Raw genomic sequence first — 22,948 nt, forward strand, 5'->3', positions numbered from 1 at the left:
AGAGTGGCACTGTTGTCACGCCCTGGCCATAGAGGCTTTTTATTCTCTATTTTGGTTAGGCCAGGGTGTGACTAGGGTGGGCGTTCTATGTTCTTTTTTCTATGTTTTTGTATTTCTTTGTTTTTGGCCAGGTAAGGTTCTCAATCAGGGACAGATGTCTGTTGTTGTCTCTGATTGAGCACCATACTTAGGTAGCTCTTGCCCACATGGGTTTTGTGGGTAGTTATTTTCTGTTTAGTGTGTTTTGCACCTGACGGAGCTGTTTCGGTTGTTTATTTTGTTCCTTGTTGTATTTGGTGTTCAGTTTATTAAAATAATGAACACCTACCACGCTGCATCTTGGTCCTCACCTTCTTCCACCAACGGCCGTTACAACTGTTAAGAGGTTACTCTGCACTTTCAAGTAACTTATCGGCAGTTGGTCACCGGACTGTCAGCCTGCTGCAAGCAGATATTGTAAAATTCACAGTATGGTACTGTGGCTGATCTCTGTCACGCTCCCTAACCAGATGGTGTTGTCAGGAAGGTCAGTTTGTTGCCAACCAGAAGGTTGAAGCCAGTTTAAGCAAAAGTTGCCAATTATAAAAACGGAACTTGATGTGAGAATGTGCTTATCCTCTGGCAAACTTTAGTCCATGGGTACGCACAGTTTCTAGTGGTTGAGGTATAGAATTGCAAGAAGGCAAATGTAGCCTAGTTGTAGCCTTGTGCAAATGGGGAATATATGATGACACTATTATTCATAACAAGAAGGTAGGTAGCGAAATATAATAATAAGATGCAATAATTTGCCATTAGTGAGATGACCAAAAATCGACTTAATCTTTGCATTCTAAAATAATTAGAAATAGGTATATATATATATTTTTTAAATAATTTCCTTTTCTGACTGATGGTTTCATAGGCTACACTCGAAATAGCCTATAGACCTACGACAAGTTAGGATAGGCTACCATTCGTCCCATCTCATTTAATAAGACCCACTTCACAGTAGGAAATAGATGCTATTTCAAGTATTTTGCTCTCTGCGATCCGATCTGAAGCACAGTTTAACAGTAGAACAGGCAGTTCACCTTTTCCGTTAATATTTGTAGGCTACGTCTGAATACTGTAATGTCAAATTTCTTTAGATTATATTTCATTTAAAAACGTAATACATACCAGTGCCTTAACAGTGTACTGTATTCACACCCCTTGAACTTTTCCACTCTGTCGTGTTACAAAGTGGGATTCAAATGGATTTAATTGTATTTTTTTGTCCATGTTCTACACAAAATACTCTAAAGTGGAAGACAAATTCTAATATTTGTAAATCAATAAATAAAAAATAAAACACATATCTTTATTAGATAAGTATTCAACCCCCTGAGTCAATACATATTATAATCACCTTTGTCAGCGATCACAGCTATTAGACCCTCTGGGTAAGTCTCTAAGAGCTTTCCAAACCTGGATTGTGCAACATTTGTCCATTACTCTTTTCAAAATTCTTCAAGCTCTGTTAAATTGATGGTTGATCATTGCTAGACAACCATTTTCAGGTCTTGCCATATATTTTCAAGCAGATTTGAGTCAAAACTGTAACTCTGCCACTCAGGAACATTCCCTGTCTTCTTGGTAAGCAACTCCAGTGTAGATTTGGCCTTATGTTTTAGGTTATTGTCTTGCTGAAAGGTGAATTCATCTCCCAGTGTCTGGTGGAAAGCAGACTGAACCAGATTTTCCTCTAGTATTTTGCCTGTGCTTAGCTCCATTCCGTTTCTTTTTTGTCCTGAAAAACTCCCAGGTCCTTAACAATTACAAGCATACCCATAACATGATGCAGTCACCAGTGGTACTTAGTAATGTGTTGTAGTGGATTTGCCCCAAACGTAACACTTTCTATTCAAGACAAAATGTGAATTGCTTTGCCAAATGTTTTGCAGTATTACTTTAGTGCCGTGTTGCAAACAGGATGCATGTTTTGGAATATTTTTATTCTGTACAGGCTTCCTTTTTTTCACTCTGTCAATTAGGTTAGCATTGTGGAGTATCTACAATGTTGTCGATCCATCCTCAGTTTTATCCTATCTTAGCCTTTCAACTCTGTAACTGTTTTAAAGTCACAATTGGCCTCATGGTGAAATCCCTGAGCTGTTTCCTTCCTCTCCGGCAACTGAGTTAGGAAGGATGCCTGTATCATTGTAGTGACTGGGTGTATTGCTACACTATCCAAAGTGTAATTAATAACTTCCCCATGCTCAAAGGGATTTTCAATGTATGTTTTTTTTTATACCCATCTACCAATAGGTGCCCTTCTTTGTGAGGCAGTGGAAAACCTCCCTGGTATTTGTGGTTCAATCTGTGTTTAGAATTCACTGCTCGACTGAGGGACCATACAGATGTGTGGGATACAGAGATGAGAGATGATGTTAAACACTTATTGCACACAGAGTGAGTCCATGCAACTTATTATGTGACTTGTTAAGCAAATGTTTACTCCTGAACATATTTAGGCTTGCCATAACAATGGGTTGAATACTTATTGACTCAAGACATCTGTTCATTTTTTATTAATTTGTAAAGATTTCAAAAGCATAATTCCACTTTAACATGATGGGGCATTGTGTGTAGGCCAGTGACAAAAACATCTAAATTGAATCCATGTTAAATTCAGGCTGTAACACAACAAAATGTGGAAAAAGTCAAGAGTTGTGAATACATTCTGAAGGCACTGTATATCATAACCATTGCAAAATAAATTCCTTACCTTTTCTGACCATGTTGAGTTCATATTCTCGAAGTAGCCAATAGCCATACAGCAAATTACCATGCACACCTCTTATTTAATTTGGCCTATTAGATAAGCTATTATGATTTCAAGTTTCTGCTCTATTCATCTGACAGGGATCATGGTTTATAACATACAGTAGAATTTAACAGGTGAACAGTGTGTAGGCTACCACTGTAAGAGTAAGTAGGCCTGCTGTAGCTTTCATTTTCTTCCGAGTAGACAATGTTTCAGAATTCGCAGGCAGTGCAGCATAGCCTATTAAGATTCAGGAAAAGTGAATGCCAAACATATTGCATTTCAAACGATCTGTTTACAGGTCTTAAACAATTTGCAATTGTGTTTGTCTTTCAGAAGCGGTCAGATACAGCAAATGTCACTGCAAAAGAAAACATTCTGCCAACACCTCCATAGACATTTGATCAAATTCTCCATTGCCTTTTCCGTTTGATTATGTCTTGGCTTAATTCCAATAATTCCAAAGTATAACGCAAATAAGGGCGTAATTGTCACCATAAAAGGTGAATGATGGGAGTTTTTCAGACAAGAGTTATAATGCTCATTCTCGCACGCAGTTTTACATTCAGGTCTGATTTATAACGGTATGTATGGCAATATAAATCTCAATAATTTTGTGCGTGCGTAGCCTTTTCAGAAAGGGCGCACACAGATATTTTGTGTTAAATTGACGCAACAATTATAAGTGAGGCGCCAGGTGATGCTGGGCCCCAAGTGTGCTCACCACAAAGAATGCTTAATAGTGGTCACCTAATGTTATAAGCTTTCTTGTAATCAGACAAGTTCAGTGAAGGTACAGTGAGCTACTGGCAGCTAGTTGCAAGTACGTTACTGTGCATTTTACAATTACTTCCTGACATCTGGTTGCCAGTGAGTTACTGGCTATTAAGTTACTGTGAATATTAAAATGGCTTACTGATAGCTGGTTGCTAATTAGGTAAAGCAAAATTCACAGGAAAATCCAGGCAAGTGTCATTAAGTTACTGTGAAATACACAGTAATCTCTTAACAGTGCAGCTCTTTAATGTCAAATGCTGTTACAAAGATTGCAGATTCATAACCAGAATCTTAACCAGATATCACTTAAACTGGTACAACACTTCCACTGACGGTTGGCACAAATACACATATATTACATCACTCCCCAAATTCCTAATGAGCCCCACTGGTACATTGCCCCCCTCTACATTTCAAAGTGCAGTGATGATTGTACCTTATATTTAAAATATTGGGTAGAAAATTTTTGCATTATACTAGATTATCCGCACATGTACCCTTTCAGGAACCGGCCAGTACCATGTGAGTTGCTATGTTTATCTCTGGTGAGAGCAAATTTGCAAGATTATGTTATAATACTTTTATTGCATCAAATGGTTGTTTTATGCAACAGAATAAGGGGTTGTTAGAAGGTTCATCTGTGGGTGTTCTACTGAGGATGAGCCTCCGGAAGATGTACAATGTTTTTGGGGATACCGCATTCCAGAGCATGAGTGAATGTTTCTGTTCTATATGGTACCAGGGAGAGATGACCCCAGGGCTAGACCTTGGTCTCTACACAAAGAACTGTTTTTACAGCAAATACTGTCTGCTGTGAATTATAAGTATCTTTCATACAAATCTTAACCTTGTGACCCATTCCATCCATCTGTTGTTCGTCATGTAGACTGACATGGGTGTATCTTGGCTATAGAAGACCTTTGTACTTTTGTCTCGGGGCTCTCAACGAATCATCTGAGGGTGATTTGTCGACCAGCTATCGTTATCGTAGAGCACTCAAACGATTCACTTTATATGTGTGTGTTGTATTGACCTGCTCCCTTATTAATGAGTGAATAAAGATTTAGTTTAAATGTAACTCTGACTTGTGTGATAAGTTTGTCTCTCCTCATTTGATAGAAAATAAATTAACCACCACACTCTGAAGGTACCTTTTTATGAGAAATTCAGTGTTTTCCTGGGACCCAAGCTCATGAACACATACCCCCTTTTGGGGGTCCTATGCTATGTTAATATGATATCTGAGTTAGAGTGACTAACAAAATCAATGTGGGACCCCTGGAGGTCACAGCCCCTGTGCACGTGCTGTGCTTACCCAGTCGGTTCGGTGTTCGTCCATGATAACTACAAGCTTAGATAGCTGGCAAGACCAACTTGAAACACAATTAAGGCTTGGTCACCAGCACATGCTGTGTTTTTTTTTCTCCAGCAGGGGGCGAAGGAGATTGAAGTGGCAAAAGTCAGGGCAGTCCATTGGATCTCCTTTGCAGAGGCAATCAAGAGAATTTAGAAATAAAATGATGCTAGTGTTGAAGATATGGTCATGGATGCACCACAGCCATTAGTGAATGTTTGTCAATCAAAAGAACTGGACACTGTGTGTGAAAAATAAGAAAACCAAATACCATTCCATTCACCAATCCCGTCTGTATAATGTATGTTTTTGTTAAGAAATTGTAATACTATGTCGAAATTGACACGTTATTTCCGTGTTTTATTGACACGTGGGTCATTTTTTCTATTGCTCCAGCAGAAACGTAGCCTGTGCAGCCCACGCCAGTGCGCTCGTTCAGCCAGACAGAGTGCCCTGTTTTTGACCCCGGCATTCTCGACACATGTGGCTACATGGAGTGACTTACTCAGTATTTATTTTAACCCAAGTAAAAAAACAGAATGCATCGTTGAGACAAACATATGTTGTTGCTCAAAAAAGTCACATTGTTGCTGATCATTCATAATGCAGTCTAGACAAATGATGTAAACACATTATGCTTTTTGTGTAAATGATTTATTAGTAGACTAGAGACAGCCTACTCATACAGACCTCTAACTTCAACACTCGAAAACCTTTCTTCTCCGTATAGGTAGGGTTTTCAGTAGTTACATTCGCCAACGCTTGGTTCCCTGTGAACTACAATTCCGACGCTGTGTTTTAACGTTTAAAAACGTCAATAATTCCCGCTCTTGAAACATATGCTGATATGCCCCTTATCTTTCATGTCAGCAAGAAATAATATTTCAAATAAAATAGATACACTAGTGTAGCAGTTTTGCACAGATCCATACAAACTGTGTGTGCCTCCAGTTGACGAACTGCACTTCCTCCACTAGATAGCTATACTGAACAAAAATATAGAACGCAACATGTGAAGTCATGTACATCAAATATGAATAGGTTAATAGTTAATAGTTTTGCACACAAAACACACAAATCAGGTAGATTATGTGACGCTGCCTGCTGATATAAGGCTTTGGAATCAGGCCTACTCAACACTGCCATCAAGTGGCTAAATTGGGCAAGGACATATTCTCGAGGCAAAACCAGAACTACAGGCCTATGTATTTTTCAATCTCTATCACACTTGTTCATTCTATTGAAAGTGTGTGAGTATATCAGATTGATGATCTCCATATTATAACTCTATTGTGTAATGGCTCCCGAGTGGCACAGCAGTCTAAGGTACTGCATCTCAGTGCTTGAGGTGTGACTACACACACCCTGGTTCAAATCCAGGCTGTCTCACAACCGGCTGTGATTGGTAGTCTATATGGCAGTGCACAATTGGCCCAGTGTCGTTTGGCTGGCGTAGGCCATCATTGTAAATAAGGATTTGTTCTTAACCGACTTGCCTAGTTAAATAAAAACTATCACACCATTATGTTAATGTAAAAAAATACAGAATGATTGAGTTGTTTTGCATAGCAACCACTAGTCAGTCTCCCATATGCAAATGTGTATTACTGTAATTTTGCTTTGCCAAATTCCATGGCTATGAAAGCTCATTTTCCTCTTTGAAATGAGTAACAGAACACTTTTTGAGTAATATTTTTTAAATTATGCCTGGATCCCATTATATACAGTGTACACCAATATACAGTGTACACTGAGTGTTCAAACCATTATGAACACCTGCTCTTTCCATGACATAGACTGACCAGGTAAATCCAGGTAAAAGCTATCATCCCTTATTGATGTCACTTGTTAAATCCACTTCAATCAGTGTAGATAAAGGGGAGGAGACAGGTTAAAGAATTATTTTTTTGAAGCCTTGAGACAATTGAGACATGGATTGTGTATGTGTGCCATTCAGTGGGTGAATGGGCAAGACGAAAGATTTAAGTGCCTTCGAACGGGGTATGGTAGTAGGTGCCAGGCGCACCGTTTTGTGTCAAGAACTGCAACGATGCTGGGTCTTTCAAGCTCAATAGTTTTCAGTGTGTATCAAGAATGGTCCACCACCCAAAGGACATTCAGCCAACTTGACACAACTGTGGGAAGCATTGGAATAAACGTAGGCCAGCAACCCAAGTGGAATGCTTTCGACACCTTGTAGAGTCCATGCCCAGACGAATTGCTGCTTTTCTGAGGGCAAGAATTGTGAGGGGGGGGAAGGGGCAACACAGTATTAGGAAGGTGTCCTTAATGTTTTGTACACTCGGTGTATACTGTGTTAATATAGCTATTTGTCTTCTCCAACCCCCACACCTACGCACACGATGAGATTCCTCGAAGCACGCGGTCACAGGCTTTTAGACACTCATTAGCCCATATTAATACAATAAGTGTCAGCTCTAATTACACAGTGTTGTTGCGGATTTTGGGATTGGGACACCCCCTAACTCTATACATGGGGTGCTACACTCTTCCCACACAGCACTGCTTCTCACACAGACACAATATATGGATTGTTTTCTCTCACTGTTGCCTTTGTCTCACACTGACGTACGCACACTGACATTTACACTCACATACTCTCTCTCTCTCTGTCTGTTTTGCTCTCTCTCTCCCTCAACTCCACAAGCAAGAATCACAGACTGCATACATTCACAGACTGCAATTTGAACACAACCCCCCAAGGTTCCATCATGACATGGACATGCAGAGACATAGACATGACATAGACATGACATAGACATGCAGAGACATGCAGAGGACCATCAGCGGTTGGTTCGGGACAGGCAGCTGTTTAAGGAACCTCCCTACCCCACTCTGTCTCCGTTGGGTTGTCTCGTATATAGACAGCACACGCTGAGTTGTTACAAAATCTTAATTAAGGCTCTTAATCCTCTGTGCCGTTGCCTGGCCAATGTTGTGCACTCACGTGAAATACTGCAAAACCCAGCATGAGGGAGTGGGTGTCGAACATGGCTGTCCTCTTCTGCATTGGCATTCAGTTGGGTAGGTGGGTGTTTTTTGTCCAAACTAGTCTTCAAAAACACAAATAAAATTCAACAGGCTAGGTCCAGTAGAAATGTGTTACTGTTACAGCATTGCCACATTCTAGATCAGTCCAAAACCTTTACTGTTGGTTTAGTTTAGTGCCAGAACAACATTTTATAATGCAGGGATGAAAATGTAGACACAGGTTCTGCAACACTCAGAACCTGTGCCACATTCTGTAAAATATCTGACAGTACACCCGTGAATATCTCCTTACTTGTGTAAGGCTTCTTGACAGCTTGCCACACACATATGTTTGTATGCTGTAGGCGAAACAAGGGTCTTGACTGAAAATGCCCATCCAGCAACATCCTCAGTCAATTGCTCAACTTTTTTTTAGTTATCAAAGTTAGTCACTGTCCATGAAGCATTATTTTTGGCTGGTACAGACAAGCATACATCTTTGGTTTGAAATGCATTCATATAGAGATAGGTTGTGATATACTTTTGTAGGACTGCATAAGTAGACTTCACAAATTGGGCAGACATTTTAGAGATATCAGCAAACATTTGATTTCAAGTGTGATATGGGTTTAGGGGACAACCTTGTCGTACTCCACAATCTACTGCTATGGGTTCTAAGTATTGACCACTGACACAACATACTTCTGTCCACCAGTGAGGTAACTTTCAAACCAGGATATGTGTAACACCCTGATCTGTTTCACCTGTCCTCGCTATTGTCTCCACCCCCTCCAGGTGTCGCTTGTTTTCCCCAGTGTATTTATCCCTGTGTTTCCTGTCTCTCTGTGCCAGTGTATTTATCACTGTGTTTCCTGTCTCGCTGTGCCAGTTCGTCTTGTATGGTCCAAGTCAACCAGTGTTTTTTTTCCCATACTCCTGCCTTTGCTATTCTCTTTTTTCCTCCCAGTTTTCACCCTTGCCTATTCTGGACTCTGTACCTGCCTGCCTTAACCACGAGCCTTTCTGCCACTCTGTACCTCCTGGACTCCGATCTGGTTTTGACCTTTTACCTGTCCACAACCATTCTCTTGCCTACTCCTTTTGGATTATTAAACATTAAGACTCCAACCGTCTGCATCTGGGTCTCGCCTTGTCATGATAGTACGAACTGGCCATGACTGACCCAGCAGACTAGGATCAGCTCCTCCACGTTGTCTCCCTGCAGGGAGCCACCATTGGAAGACATGAGGAGTTGTTGCAGGGCCTTTTTGGAAGGGCTCAGTTCCTTAACGGAACGCCACAATCATGGGTTGAAGGCTATTCTGGAGCAAATCAGGGAGTTAGCTCAGAGGCTGCCTGCCACCTCTGGAAAAAAACAAACAATCACCCATGAATTTTTTCCCCCTATATGTCGTGAGTTTGTACAGCCTATCCCGGCTCCCCAACAACCCCGCTTACCACCGCCGGAGCGATATTCAGGGAATCCTGGTGCCTGCCGGGGTTTTCTTTCTCAGTGCTTGCTTATTTGTGAGCTACAGCCATCTTTGTTTCCTTCAGACCGCTCAAAGATATATTATTACGCTAATGTCGGGAAGGGTGTACTCCTGGGCTACGGCAGTTTGGGAACAACAATCTGCAATTTGGAGGAATTTATGGCAGAGGTGAGAAAGGTATTTGCGTCTCCGGTATCCTGGAGAAAGGCGGCCAGTAAACTGCTTGTATTACGTCAACTCCTGTAGTGTGGCAGACTACGCGGTTGCTGTTCGCACTTTGACTGCCCAGAGTGCCTGGAATCCGGAGTGTCTTTTCGATACTTTTCTGTACGGATTATCTGAGGATGTGAAGGATGAGCTAGCTGCTCGGGAATTACCGGTGGACCTCAACGCCCTAACGATCAAAATCAATGGCCGCTTAAGGGAACGTAGGCGTGAGGAGGTCTGGTCTTGGGCACACTCGTGGACCTGCTATGGCTCGTTCACCTTCGAGGGAATCCAGAAGTTTTCGAAGGCAACTTTTCAGAGGATTTTTCCCCGAGCTTGGTATTCCCACTCAGCCTCTCTGTGCCCATGGATGCTAGGGCACTGGACGGCCGCTCTATAGGGTAAGTCACCCATAGTACTGTGTCCGTTCAATTATGGGTTTCTGATAACCACAGTGAGACCATACAGTTCCTCCTCATTGCATCTCCCCATGTTCCAGTCGTTTTGGGATTTTCCTGGCTACAAACACAATCCTGTGATTGACTGGACCACAAGCTACATCCTGGGTTGGAGCCCATTTTTGCCATTCCCACTGTCTTCAAGCTGCACAGCTTTCCCCAAGTAGTCTTCCTCAGGATGTTAACAATACTGTGGATGTCTCTGCCATTCCCACGTAGTACCATGACCCCCTGGAGGTCTTCAGTAAGGCACGTGCAAGTTCCCTTCCCCCGCACCGTCCTTATGACTGTGCCACTGATCTTCTCCCAGGGACTACACCACCTCGGGGTAGGTTGTATTCTCTTTCCGGACCTGAGACCAAAGCTATGGAGGAGTCTCTAGCCACTGGGGCCGTCCATCGGTTTGCATCTCCTGCTGACGCAAGGTTTTCTTTGTGGAGACGGACAAGACCCTGCGTCCGTGCATTTACTACCGGGGACTTAACAACCTTCCTGTCAAGAATCGTTACCCCCTACCTCTCCTCAGCGTTTGAACCTCTTCAGGGGGGCTCCATATTTTGAAGTTGGACCTTCGAAATGCCTACCACCTGGCTCGGATACGTGAGGGGGATGAGTGGAAGACAGCCTTCAACACAGCCAGTGGACATTATGAGTACCAGGTCATGCCATTTGGACTCACCAATTGCCCCCGCCATTTTTTCCAGGTTTTGGTCAATGATGCCCTTCGGGGAATGCGAAACCTATTTTGTGTTCATGTACCTTGACGACATCCTGTTTTTCCCCCAATCTGCCCATGAACATGTTCTTCGTGCCAAACAGGTCTTTCAGCACCTCCTGGAAAACCAATTGTTTGTGAAAGCTGAGAAGTGTGAGTTCCACCACTCTACTATCGCCTTTCTGGGATATGTCATTGCTGAGGGCGATGTTCAGATGGATCCTGGACAGGTGAAAGCAGTGGTGGATTGACCTCAATCAACATCCAGGGTGTGGTTGCAATGGTTTCTTGGTTTTGTTAACTTCTACCTCTGTTTCATTTGGGACTACAGCACCCTGGCGGGCACCCTCTCGGCACTCACCTCTCCCAAGGTACTGTTCAAATGGTCTCCAGCTGTCGACAAAGCCTTTGACCTGCAGCATCGGTTCACAACAGCACCCATCCTTATCCATCTTGAACCATCACGTCAATTTGTGATGGAAGTTGATGCTTCGGCTGTTGGAGTGGGGGCCATCCTTTCCCAGCGATCTGCCCAGGACCAGAAGCTTCATCCCTGTGCCTTCCTGTCCCATCGTCTCAATCCTGCAAAGAGGAACTATGATGTAGGCATCCGAGAACTCCTGGCAGTTAAGATGGCATTGGAAGTGTGGAGGCACTAGCTGGAAAGAGCAGAACAGCCATTCTTGGTCTGGACTGACCATAACTTGGAATATCTCCGTACAGCCAAGTGCTTCAACTCCAGGCAGGCCCGGTGGGCCCTCCTGTTTACCAGATTAAACTTCACAATTTCTTACCACCCAGGGTAAAAAAAAAAAAGTGAAGCTTGACGCTCTCTCCCGCCTATACAGTTCCTCTGCCACACCCTCGACCTCCAAAACCATTCTCTCTACCTCATGCCTTGCTGCCACTGTGGATTGGGGTATTGAGAACCTAGTTCACAACACTCCCAGCCTGGATCTGAAGGTGGCCCGGCTAACCGGCTGTTTGTCCCTAACCCATTCCGGTCCCGGGTCTTGGAATGGGCTCTGTCATCCAGGGTCCCGTCGTACACTAGCCTTCCTCCGACGTTTCTGGTGGCCCACCATGGTTCCTGACGTCTCTGCCTTCGTCGCCGTGTGCTCAGAACAAGACTCCACAGCAAGCTCCTTCAGCCTCTACAGGTCCCTGGTCTCATAGATCTCTGGACTTTGTCACTGGGATCCCTCCGTCTGATGGCAACACTGTCATTCTGACAGTTGTCAATCGGTTCTCCAAGGCCGCCCGTTTCATCCCTCTCATCGTACCCTCGGCCTAGTTTGTCCGCCGCTGTCGACGTACCTGAAGAAGAGCCAGGGTGGCTATTCTCAAGACCAACTCCAGGTATCGTCGACAAGCGGACTGTCGCTGTATCCCAGCTTCCCGCTACTGCATTGGGAAGAGGGTATGGCTTTCCAAACGGGACCTGCCCCTTCGGGTAGAGTCCCGCAAACTGTCCCATCATTTCATTGGTCCTTTTCCCATCTCCAGAGTCCTGAGTTCCACTGCTGTCTGTCTTGTGTTACCCCTTACTCTCCGTATTTACCCTACTTTCCATGCATCTCGGATTTAAGCCAGTGTCTCACTGTTTGTCTTCTGCCCCTCCCCATGTCACTGATGGCCTTCCGGCCTACACGGTGAACCGTCTCCTGGGTGTTCGACCATGGGACAGGGGTTTCCAGTACCTGGTTGACTGGGAGGGTTAGGGGCCGGATGAGAGGTGCTGGGTTCCTGCCCTCATCACCGACTTCCACCGCCAACCTATGAGCCGAGGTAGGACGCCAGGTAGCGTCCCGGGGGGGGGTACTGTCACACCCTGATCAGTTTCACCTGTCCTCGTTATTGTCTCCACCCCCTCCAGATGTTGCTTGTTTTCCCCAGTGTATTTATCCCTGTTTTTCTGTCTCTCTGTGCCAGTTCGTCTTGTATGTTCCAAGTCAACCAAATTAATTTTTTCCCCCCCGTACTCCTGCATTTGCTATGCTATTCCCTTTTCTAGTCCTCCCGGTTTTGAACCCTGCCTGTTCTGGACTCTGTACCCGCCTGCCTTGACCATGAGCCTTTCTGCCACTCTGCTCTGGTTTTGACCTTTTTGCCTTTTTGCCTGACAAAGGACTTTTGTCCTTTGGAAGGTGTTTTATTAATCAGATAAGCTTTTTATTCAGTGGGGTGGTAAAGGCCATGTGGTTTGGGAGACCTAGTTCCCCACCGATCATTAAGGAACAGATGCCATGATGGAAAACTTGTGACAGACAAGTCGAACATGAGCGTGACATGTGTTAAACAGGCGCATCCACATAACGCTGAGGTCTGACAAGATGATGGGCAGACTCAATCATTATTACTTTCCCTTAAGCCTGTGATGAATATTCAGTACTGCTCTTTTTAAAAGACATGTCAGGATGCAAATGGTTTGAACAGATTTTCAGTGGTCAACACATCCAATGGTATAATAATCTGCATGCCATTGTCAAGTATTTATAAGCTTTTACTGAGATTTGATAATCGACTTGTTAGATATCTGAGAGGAAAGATCACTTCGACTATTTCCTAGTAGACTAAGCATGGACCAAATGCATGCTAATTAAATGACTTTAAATGACTCAGTTCCCACAATGTGTTATCACAAGCTCCGAGCTGGGTAAGGATTACATGATACATCGAAATGTGGACCTGTATCACATGAAATGGATACTAAAATTAATTGAATCATTCATGAATCCTACACACTTTCAGAAAGTTTTCTTTCAGTCACTGGTACTTCTCACTTTCATACACCCCAGCCCATCCCATCTTACAAAGGTGCCGAAGAGAGCGAGTAAGGCCTGGGGAGGGACATGCCAGGGAGGTGCCCCCCCCCCCTTAATTACCCTCCAGAACCGTGCGGACCACAGGGGCTGGGTTAATCACTTTAGAGGCCCGGGGGAGAGATGGGAAGTAGACAGTAGCGTGACAGCCGGGGAGCACTGGCACGACTAATCCCGTTAGACCAGGGAAAAAGGGGGACGCCATTGCTCCTACTAGGCTGAGAAAAAGTTTTTCCCAGGAATGAGTTCACCTGTATGGTAACACAGAAAAGTTGGCCTTTTGATGTCTATTAGAATTAGACAATTACACTTGGCACATACAAATGTATTTTTTAAAATCCTGGGCATCACTTATTGATGCATGAAAAGAAATCGGCGACAGTGGCATTGCATGAGATCCTCTTTCATGCCATAGTAAAGCAGCCCTTTTAAACCCAGCGTAACCAGCCTCTCTAACAGTGAGAAGATGGGAAGGGCTGCTGTTAGAAGGATAGAGCTTACTTCATCTGCTATTGTAAGCGCACCCGAGTTCAACCTTAATGTAAACCTTTGCAGGCGGGATAAGAATGGGATGCTCTCTAAAAAAATATAACCTGCTGGGTAATCCGGCAGATGGCCACAACAGCGGACACTAATAGAGGGGCTGGCCACTGCAGAGGTAACAGGGAACGTCCGATCACCAGCCACTCTCCGGCCTGGGAGATTTGAAATCAAGATTCCTCACTCCCCTTAGCAACACTGGGAAACTGAGCAGTCAATCTGCATCCATCAAGTTTCTACTTAATCTCACACTCCACTTCTCTCCATTTTGTATCTTTCTCTTTGTTGTGGGGATTAAGCTGAGTGGTAAAACAGTGATTTGATGATCTTTCCAAGGTTGTGTGCACCCCTTAAACCACAAACAAGCTGAGGCATTCTGGGAGTCACCCTCTCTGAAGACAGCGCTCGGGGAACTATGTGAGACTTTTGATACAGTTGAAGCTCTGGGGAATTTTATTCCATCTAGGGTCTGGTTTGCTCTGAACTGGTCTGGGAAAATATAAACTTGGTAAATGATGAATTATGCACCAGGTTTATAAGGCTCTTACTTTTTTGTGTAAAAGTACAGAGAGCTAACATTTAATTACAGGTATGAATGTTTTTGTATAATAAACATTGGTTACCCAATGGTTGTCTTTTTCCATCATAATTTTTACCAAATTCAGTTATTCAATATCAGAATTGACTAAATATTAAATTCTTTCTGATGTTCTTACTGAATTTGAATCCATTCAGAGTTATCGTTTTTGTGGGTTGCAATAGCACAGAAATTGGGCTATTATGCAAACATTTCAAATAACTACATTTGCCCTTGTCAACTATTGTTTTTCACTGCAAACAAACATTTATTCCCACTATTCCATTTGTACGAAAGATGTCTCGTATGGAATTCATGCACAGGTGTCACAGCAGTACATCTAGTCAAATAGGAGCCTGTCTAAACAGTATATTAGAGACCTCATGCAGTATGAAGTCCTTGACTTGTTTGAGGTCTATTTAAGGTAATCTACTCACATTGTCACCCTGTCACTCTTCATTCAACATTTCAGCATGATGCAAACGTTTGCAGTTTGTTGATAGCTAGAAATCTAGAATTCATTTTTATTATCAAATCTCAAAAATGAATCATTCAAATAGTAAGCATTAAACGTGAGCACAGTGCCACTCAGTGGACAGCTTGCTGATCTGCATATCATATCAAATGTATTTCTGGAATACATGTGAAGAGGCATGTTTACATTGACAAGCAATTCATAATTATTGTCACTGGTTGCATCTTAAACACAGTCGGGCTGGAACGTACCCGCTATGTCTGTTCAGAGCCAGTCTAAGCTACAGAGAGAACCTCAAGCCTTTCTAATGGTTTCTAAATCCAGATCAAATCATAAATGAGGTTAGTGACATTGAGAATACAGTGTTGGTGATCTATGTCAGATGAAATGGTAACGTTGGTGTCTGATAAAGAGAGATTAGACAGCTCTGTAGGGAAAAGGGAAATTCACTACTTGGTTATTTGGTCCGTGTACCTTTGAGTGATTTCAGCTGAATCTCAGTTCATCAGGACACTAATTTGTCTTCATTTTAAGTCCTGTCCACTCACATACAGGACTTACACTAAAATGCAAGTGGGTTCTCAGCCTATACCCACTTAATGCATACTGAAAATATGACTCCCATAATTCATCTGTATTGCATCATCACCATTGTGGGATAGCTAGGCTGGAGGAGCGATGTGTCCATGGTGTGAGGTCACTGTAAAGCACGGGGTCAGGGTCAGTCGGACCAGTCGTTCTCTTCCAGTTCGGAGTCGTCCTCCGAGTCGCTGTACTCCACTGCGATGCGACGGGACAGGATGGTGGCCACGTCGTTCCCCACAGGCTCCCGCTTAGCCTGCTGCTCCTGCTGCTCCTGCACCTTTTTCAACTGGATGCCTGAGGAACACAAATACACACAGTCTAAACTCATTTGCATTGTATAAAACAACTCTGCCATCTCCAGAAGAAGAGTAAACGTCTGAGTACAGCAAAACTCACCCATGCGAATAGCTGACAGAAGGTCACTTCGAGGCTGGGTGTCCTGTCTCTTCCCGTCACCGAGTCCTGCCAGTTGGGGTGGGGCAGGGAGTACTGGTGGTGGAGGGGGACCTGGGGGAGGTGGAATCATACGAGGTCCTGGGGAGGTAGGGGTGGGAGACCATAGCCTGTGGCCCCTGTCCTAGGTCCAGTAAGGGGGGTGGGGGATACCATGGGCGAGCCAAAGGCTGTCTGTGCAGATGGGATAAGAGGGGCTGGGGGAGGGGATGGTGGTCCGGAACTGGCATAGTACTCCATTATACTGAGAGAGAGAAAGTCAGAGAGAAGGAAGGTTTTCAGTTTCTGAACGCAGAATTTGAGCTAACAACACATTGGTATTTACAAATCAGAGAGTTATTAATCTGCATTCCAGATTTCTTGTCCTGAGAGTTGTTACAATAACAGTACCTGTAGTCCGCAGGTGGAAGCGTCATAGTGCCATTTATTCTCTCAGTGGAGCGATGCAGAGGTGGGGAGTGGTGTGTGCGGTTGAGAGCCCCTTCTCTGTAACTGACTCCGATGCTGTGGTACTCATGCTCTACAGACTCGTGAATGTCTGCAGGCGGGTAGGGGTGAGCCAGGGCATGGTTGGATGCAGAATGTGGAAGGCTTGGAGCAGTTGGGTAGTCTGGCAGGTCATGACCATATCTAAACAACAAAAAAGTAATTGTGATGAACTCTTTACACTAACACGAAAAGTTAATATGCCATCTGCAAAACAAATGGGGAAGGAAGCTGATTCAGACGACAATGGTCCTAATCACTGACCTGCTCTCTGGGGAGAGGGAGCCCTCAGACGACGCCCCCCGGTGGAGAGAGTGAGGGTGGCGGTGGTCTGGGCGGAGCTCTTTGTCGAACGCCATCATGTTCCACTCCTGACGGCGGTTTCTGGCTTTACGAACCTTCTTCACCTCGCGCTGAAGTGTGCCGTCAACACATCGCTTCTGCTCCTGAGAGAGGAAGAGAGAGAGAGAGAGAGAGAGGTCATTTTGCTGATACTGTAGGTGTGGAGTTATACAGGATATTGTATACACAAGTTGCCCCAAAGAAATGAGTCGTTATTAAGAAGCAAAAAGCATGAGGCTTTCTGAAAGGGTGACAATTAAAGGCTCTCACGCGTTGTCTTCTTCTCTCCTTCCTCTTGTCCTCCGTGTCCTGCAGCATCTTCTCCTTCCACAGGTCAAAGAAGTAGGATGGGTCCGTGTAGAACTTCATTCCATCGGTGTGGTCATCTCTGTGTCAAAAGAGAGACTAGTTAGCTATTGGTCACAACTGGAGGTTAATGCTCGTCTGGTGGTTGTATCTGTACAGTGTACCTGTAAGCAGAGAGAATGCTGAGAGAAGGAGGCTTGTCGCTGGTGTTGTACATGTCCTCCACAGGGTTGGACGTGCTGCTCTTGGACACCACCTGCTGGTCCTGGACTGTAGAGCTTTTAAATGCCTTGCGCATGTTGATGTCCTGCAGAGAGACTGGAAAGCATTAGAGTGAATGTGAGATTGATAGGAAGATGAGCAGGAATAAGAAGATGCTAAGATAGAAAATAATAAGTAGATTATGGGCCATGCAGAACCAAAGACAAGCAGGAGAACTAATGACTTAGTTGTCTTTCAACATTAGAGAGAATTTTTTTTCTTATTCCCTGACCCCAAACTGACCCTCCTCCACAGTCGAATCCAGCTGGGTGACCTTGACAGCCAAGCGGTCGATGCGGTCTTGGAGACCGTTGGCACGCACATAAAATGTGTTAGCCTCACTAAAAAGCTCTCCAAAGACGTCCTCCGCATGTTTACCTGAGTTATGAAGAAAGAGAGGAGCCAAGGACAAATTCACTTTTTTTAACCAAATCTTTATTTTTGATGTAAGTGAAGTGTCCAGACACTATTTTTTTACAATTTCACTTGGTTTTGAGAAACTTGCCCCACCACCAGTAGACTTCCTCATTGCTATTTCTGTAGTTTGGGGGCTACGGTTAAACACTAACAAAGGCTCCAAAAACACACAAATTACATTATTTTACAAATTGAAAAGCTCTCAGTATAGTCTTTAGATGTTGTACACATGAAAATGTGTAATTTGGAACTTTATCCTCAACATTGTATTCCATTTTGTTGGACTCGAGCGATACTTTTCCATGTGCAACAGTGCGTAGTGCAGTTTCGCGGGGCCCGCCAGGTCTATCTATATATTTTTTGTAGGATTATTTATTAACATTTGGTCATGTGGCAGAGAGCACAAATTGCTGTTTTATAGCTAATCTCATGCTATTTTATGCAGTTTGCCATCAAAATAGTGCAGTTTTAAAGATAATTTCCTGTAGTAATAATCATTTAAAAAAATAATGTCTTATGACATGTTCATATGCTATCTGGGGGGCCTAACCTCCAGGTTTTTAGGTTGGGCAGTGGTGTAAGTACTACTTAAGTCGTTTTTTGGGGTATCTGTACTTTAGTATTTATATTTTTGACAACTTTTACTTTACTACATTCCTATAGAAATAATGTACTTTTTACTCCATACATTTTCCCTGTCACCCAAAAGTACTCGTTACATTTTGAATGCCCTTGGTCATCCCCCCTACTGCTTCTGATCTGGAGGACTCACTAAACACAAATGTTTCATTTGTAAATGAGGTCTGAGTGTTAGAGTGTACCCATGGCCCTCCATAAATAAAAAAAACAAGAAAATTGTGCAGTCCGATTTGCTAAATTTGAAATTATTAACATTTTTGATACTGCAGTATATTTAAAACCAAATACTTTTTGTATTTTACTGGGTGACTTTTAACATTTTCTGTTTAAAGGTATCTTTACTTTTACTCAAGTATGGCAATTGGGTACTTTTTCCACCACTGAGGGTGGTTTCTCAAAACCAAGTGAAATCGCAAAAAGAAATGTCTGGACACTTTGATAAGATGCAATTTACATTAAAAAAAATATTGAGATTTGATAAAAACATTTGAACATGTCCTTTAATACAAGACATTCACCTGTGTCCAAATGCTCAGACAAAGTCATTGGAGAGGTACATGTCGTAGTACACAGAAAAGAGCAAAGAGATTTGTTGAGGTCAAGTTGAACAGACAGGAGTAACGTAGTGATGGAGATTTGCACATGTCTGATGGGCCGGGAAACCAACCAAATTATTGAGATTTGCACATTTCAAACACTGAGTGAAGAGCATGTGATTGTGAAATCTGTCTCCATACTCTTTCTCTACCTCTGTCCCTCCCTCATTCACTCTCTCCTTTATCTGTTTCTGTGACACTAAGCTCTACATTAAGCTCTAATCTCCAGTGACTTCATAAAACCCTACCCCACACAAACAAACAGCATGCAGATACACACACTGTAATGTGGGTATATATATATATATATATATATATATATATATATATATATATATATATATATATGACAGATGTCTGGTAAATTCTCCTACTCTAATTCTCTCTCTCACTCCCTCCCTCACTCAAACACACACGCATGCACACACAGACTTACACATCTGTCAATATCAAATGTATTTTACCAAATAGAATTGAATCAATAAAAACACTTAAATGTACTGACTTAATGCATCTGCCTAAGCGGATCAGTTTTCCAGTGTAACACCGATGGATGAGGCTGTATAGGTCACTATTCTAGAGTATGCTGGCGTAAGGCTGGTTAAGTGATAGGTGACTGCTTAATGCATATGATGAGGGGTTGTGTCTGTGTGGAAGGTATGTCTTACTTAGACTGCTGAGCTGCCGTATGATGGCAGAGAGGGTGTTGTTGGTGACACACTCCAGCTCACTGCCAATCCCCTCGGGCAGCCCCCCTCGACAGAGGTGCCGGGGCTCTATGTTCCTCTTGACCAGGGGCATGACCTCCCCTCACACCGCGCCACACACCACCTGCTGGGACACACAGCCGCTGACAATGACAGCCACGTTCCGCACAGACAGACACAAACAATCAATTCAGACCAGATTAAATCATGAGGCAGAGACAATCGACCCAAACCTCTCCGGATTACATTACTAACCAAATCCCACTCGTCTTACGTAATGCCATCAGGACACGTACAGGTTTCATCAGGCCACAAACTACTCTTTACTTCACCCCACTGGCCTTTCATTTCATTCATGGAAAATTCATTAGAGGCAATTCATTGTATTACTCAACACCCCTTCAATCAAGACTTGTTTCCAGACCTATAACTGCATGAAAAGAGTTGCAGATAGCATTCCATCACAAGAGAGTCCCACTGAGTGACTATAGGCTCAAACTATGCTTATTGTAAACAACCAGGAATCAAAAACCATTTCTGGGCATTTCAAGATTGTGTTGTTCAACTGAGCTAAAGCCCACTATACCTCTGGGAGACGCAGGTTTTAGCATTCAGTCAAGCATACTCAAATCAAATGTATTTATATAACCCTTCTTACATCAGCTGATATCTCAAAGTGCTGTACAGAACCCCAGCCTAAAACCCCAAAACAGCAAGCAATACTCATGCAACTGTTTAATAATTATGCTACTATAAAATGATGATTTGGCTCATCTAAGGGAAGGATATATGTGTTAGGTCTTATTTGACATAAGGACTATGCTAAATTTGAAAGTTAGGTGCCTTTCTGCAAATATTATGAATGGTGGCACATGCCATACAAGACTGGGATGGACATTAGCCATGTTAAAATCCCGAAACAATAGAACAAACAGAATGACATCGATTATCATGGCAAGCTTGAGCACACATTTATTAACAAACCTTAAAGGGCAAAGCATCTAACAGCCTTGAGCAATAGATTCCGCACGCAATTACAAGCAAGCAGAGCAAGGTCGTCCCAACCAAAAGCTCTGTGGTGATTAGGAGAGACAATAAGTCTCAACTGTGCGAACAGTGAGGACATTATTGATACGCCTACTATGTTTCAAACCACTTTAGAGCGATGCCAGATATTGATACATAGTAATAATTAAGTGGCTGCAACTCCAGGTGGACCGGTTTATTTTCAAAGAGCGGTGGTCTGTGACCCGTGACTGAGGGTTTTTAAATAGCATCATCCTAATTGTAGTATATATATATATATATATATATATATATATATATAATAGACTTAAACAGACATAACAAGGGAGGGAAGACATAGGGATATGATGAACAACATGATAAAGACGGACCGCTCACCAAAAGTGTCCTTTTAGGAGTATTCAGCTGCGGTCCACCGATCGAGTTGCCATCCTGTCCCCTCATCTCACCAGAGCCGGATTCTTTCTGTGAGGAGCAATCTCCTGCACAAATCAGCATCCAGGCTCGGAGATTTAATTAGTAGATTTATTTGTGTCGTCCAATCAGGTTCGCCAAAAACATCCATCATGACAACCATTGGCAGTTTGACAGCGCGACGAGTGAGTTATCGGGATAATGACGAAAACACAAGCCTACATTATTTCATAAATTGCATTATTAGGCGTATGCGTCTTTGGTTTAGCCCAGTTATTCTTAAATGTATTATAAACGCTGAAGAATGTGTCTGAATATATTACCACTTTCGGGCCGTCAATTAATAGTTTCAGAAGAGAATGGATGCAGCCAGGGGGTGACAGCTCATGACCCCCCAAGCCAACTGTGGGCATCGCAACCCCAACACGGTCACACCCCATTGTCAGACGACCTATTTTCTCACTCGTAAGCCTATGAATTCGTTTTTTGGTACATTCAAGCGTTTTTTGTCTGGCAGCTCTCCAAATAGTTCATCTCAAATTGTCACGATTAGTGAGCTTTGTGATTTAGATGTAATAATTGATTATGACATTTTACAGTTGAATGACAAATTGTTATAAGATTGATTTTTCAATGTTACAGACGCATGATCGGCATTGTAGTTATGGAAACTCCTCTTAAACTGTTATTCTTCTACCAAATTGATATAACCAGTGCAATTCCATATTGCACACAGATGAGTAATTACCTACGGATGCCTTTCTCCATTTGTTTTCTCTCCTTCTCTTCAGTCCAGCTGGATACTGTCTCTCAGGAGAACCACAGGAGTGGGTTCCAGCCAGGTACCACCTTGTGGTTTGTTTGGGCATAAGCACCACCCTTTCAGATGAGCCCATCCTGACAGATGGCACATGAACCATGGGAGTGGGATGGAGGTCTGGGGGCTTAAAGGCACAGTGATTCTGGCTGCTGTGGCTTTAATGGAGGTCTGTAGATCACAGTACAAAAGACATCATCTGTGCGCTAATGCATGTTCTGGTGGCAGGGAGGGGCCTCAATATGAACTCAATGACATAATGGGTTCGCTTTTTGAAGGAAGAGTAACATATTGGGGCTTCTGTGATTCAAACAGAGCCCCAATCTTTGGCCAGCTCAACCTTATTAACCCTAATACAGTATTTACCCTCAATGACAATGGCACTGTTGACCTCAATGTTTTCACACATCACTATCACTGCACCCATTTACACCCCCAGCCACTAATACCTCTATTATCCATGACACTGAGCCCCCAGACACAATCACATTTATCTCTTTGTTTTTCCCCTGGGATGATTATAGCTAGGTCTGCTATACCAAGCCATTACCCCACAATTATCCTAGGGTTCCCTGATTCATTACCAACTCCATGTAGTTTGGGGCTACTAGTTGTGTGTGACTTGTAGCTTGTTTCCAACTGCGTTTTCTATGTTTTGTGTATGTTATTTGTGAGCTGTGCAAAGATTTTCCTCTTGTAAAC

General features: G+C 43.2%; 1 protein-coding gene across 3 annotated transcripts; it reads right to left on the reverse strand.

Annotated features, from left to right (window-relative positions):
- Positions 1-14,754: 14,754 nt before the first annotated feature.
- LOC112228916 (wiskott-Aldrich syndrome protein family member 3-like) lies at positions 14,755-22,936 on the reverse strand. Of its 3 annotated transcripts, none has more exons than XM_024394688.2 (9): positions 21,394-22,936; positions 19,951-20,132; positions 17,874-18,008; positions 17,534-17,687; positions 17,334-17,451; positions 16,986-17,167; positions 16,626-16,865; positions 16,179-16,479; positions 14,755-16,076 (listed from the first exon to the last, which is right to left on the reverse strand). In XM_024394688.2, exons 2-8 carry the CDS (start codon positions 20,081-20,083, stop codon positions 16,305-16,307), a joined length of 1,137 nt encoding a protein of 378 aa, XP_024250456.2. In that variant the 5' UTR covers positions 20,084-20,132; positions 21,394-22,936; the 3' UTR covers positions 14,755-16,076; positions 16,179-16,304. The 3 variants fall into 3 exon arrangements, with proteins under 3 accessions (XP_024250456.2, XP_024250455.2, XP_024250454.2); XM_024394687.2 differs by having other exon boundaries at positions 14,756-16,076; positions 19,951-20,113; XM_024394686.2 differs by having other exon boundaries at positions 14,756-16,076; positions 19,951-20,116.
- Positions 22,937-22,948: the final 12 nt, after the last annotated feature.

Source organism: Oncorhynchus tshawytscha, linkage group LG30, assembly GCF_018296145.1.
Source record: "Oncorhynchus tshawytscha isolate Ot180627B linkage group LG30, Otsh_v2.0, whole genome shotgun sequence".
Classification (NCBI taxonomy): Eukaryota; Metazoa; Chordata; class Actinopteri; order Salmoniformes; family Salmonidae; genus Oncorhynchus; species Oncorhynchus tshawytscha.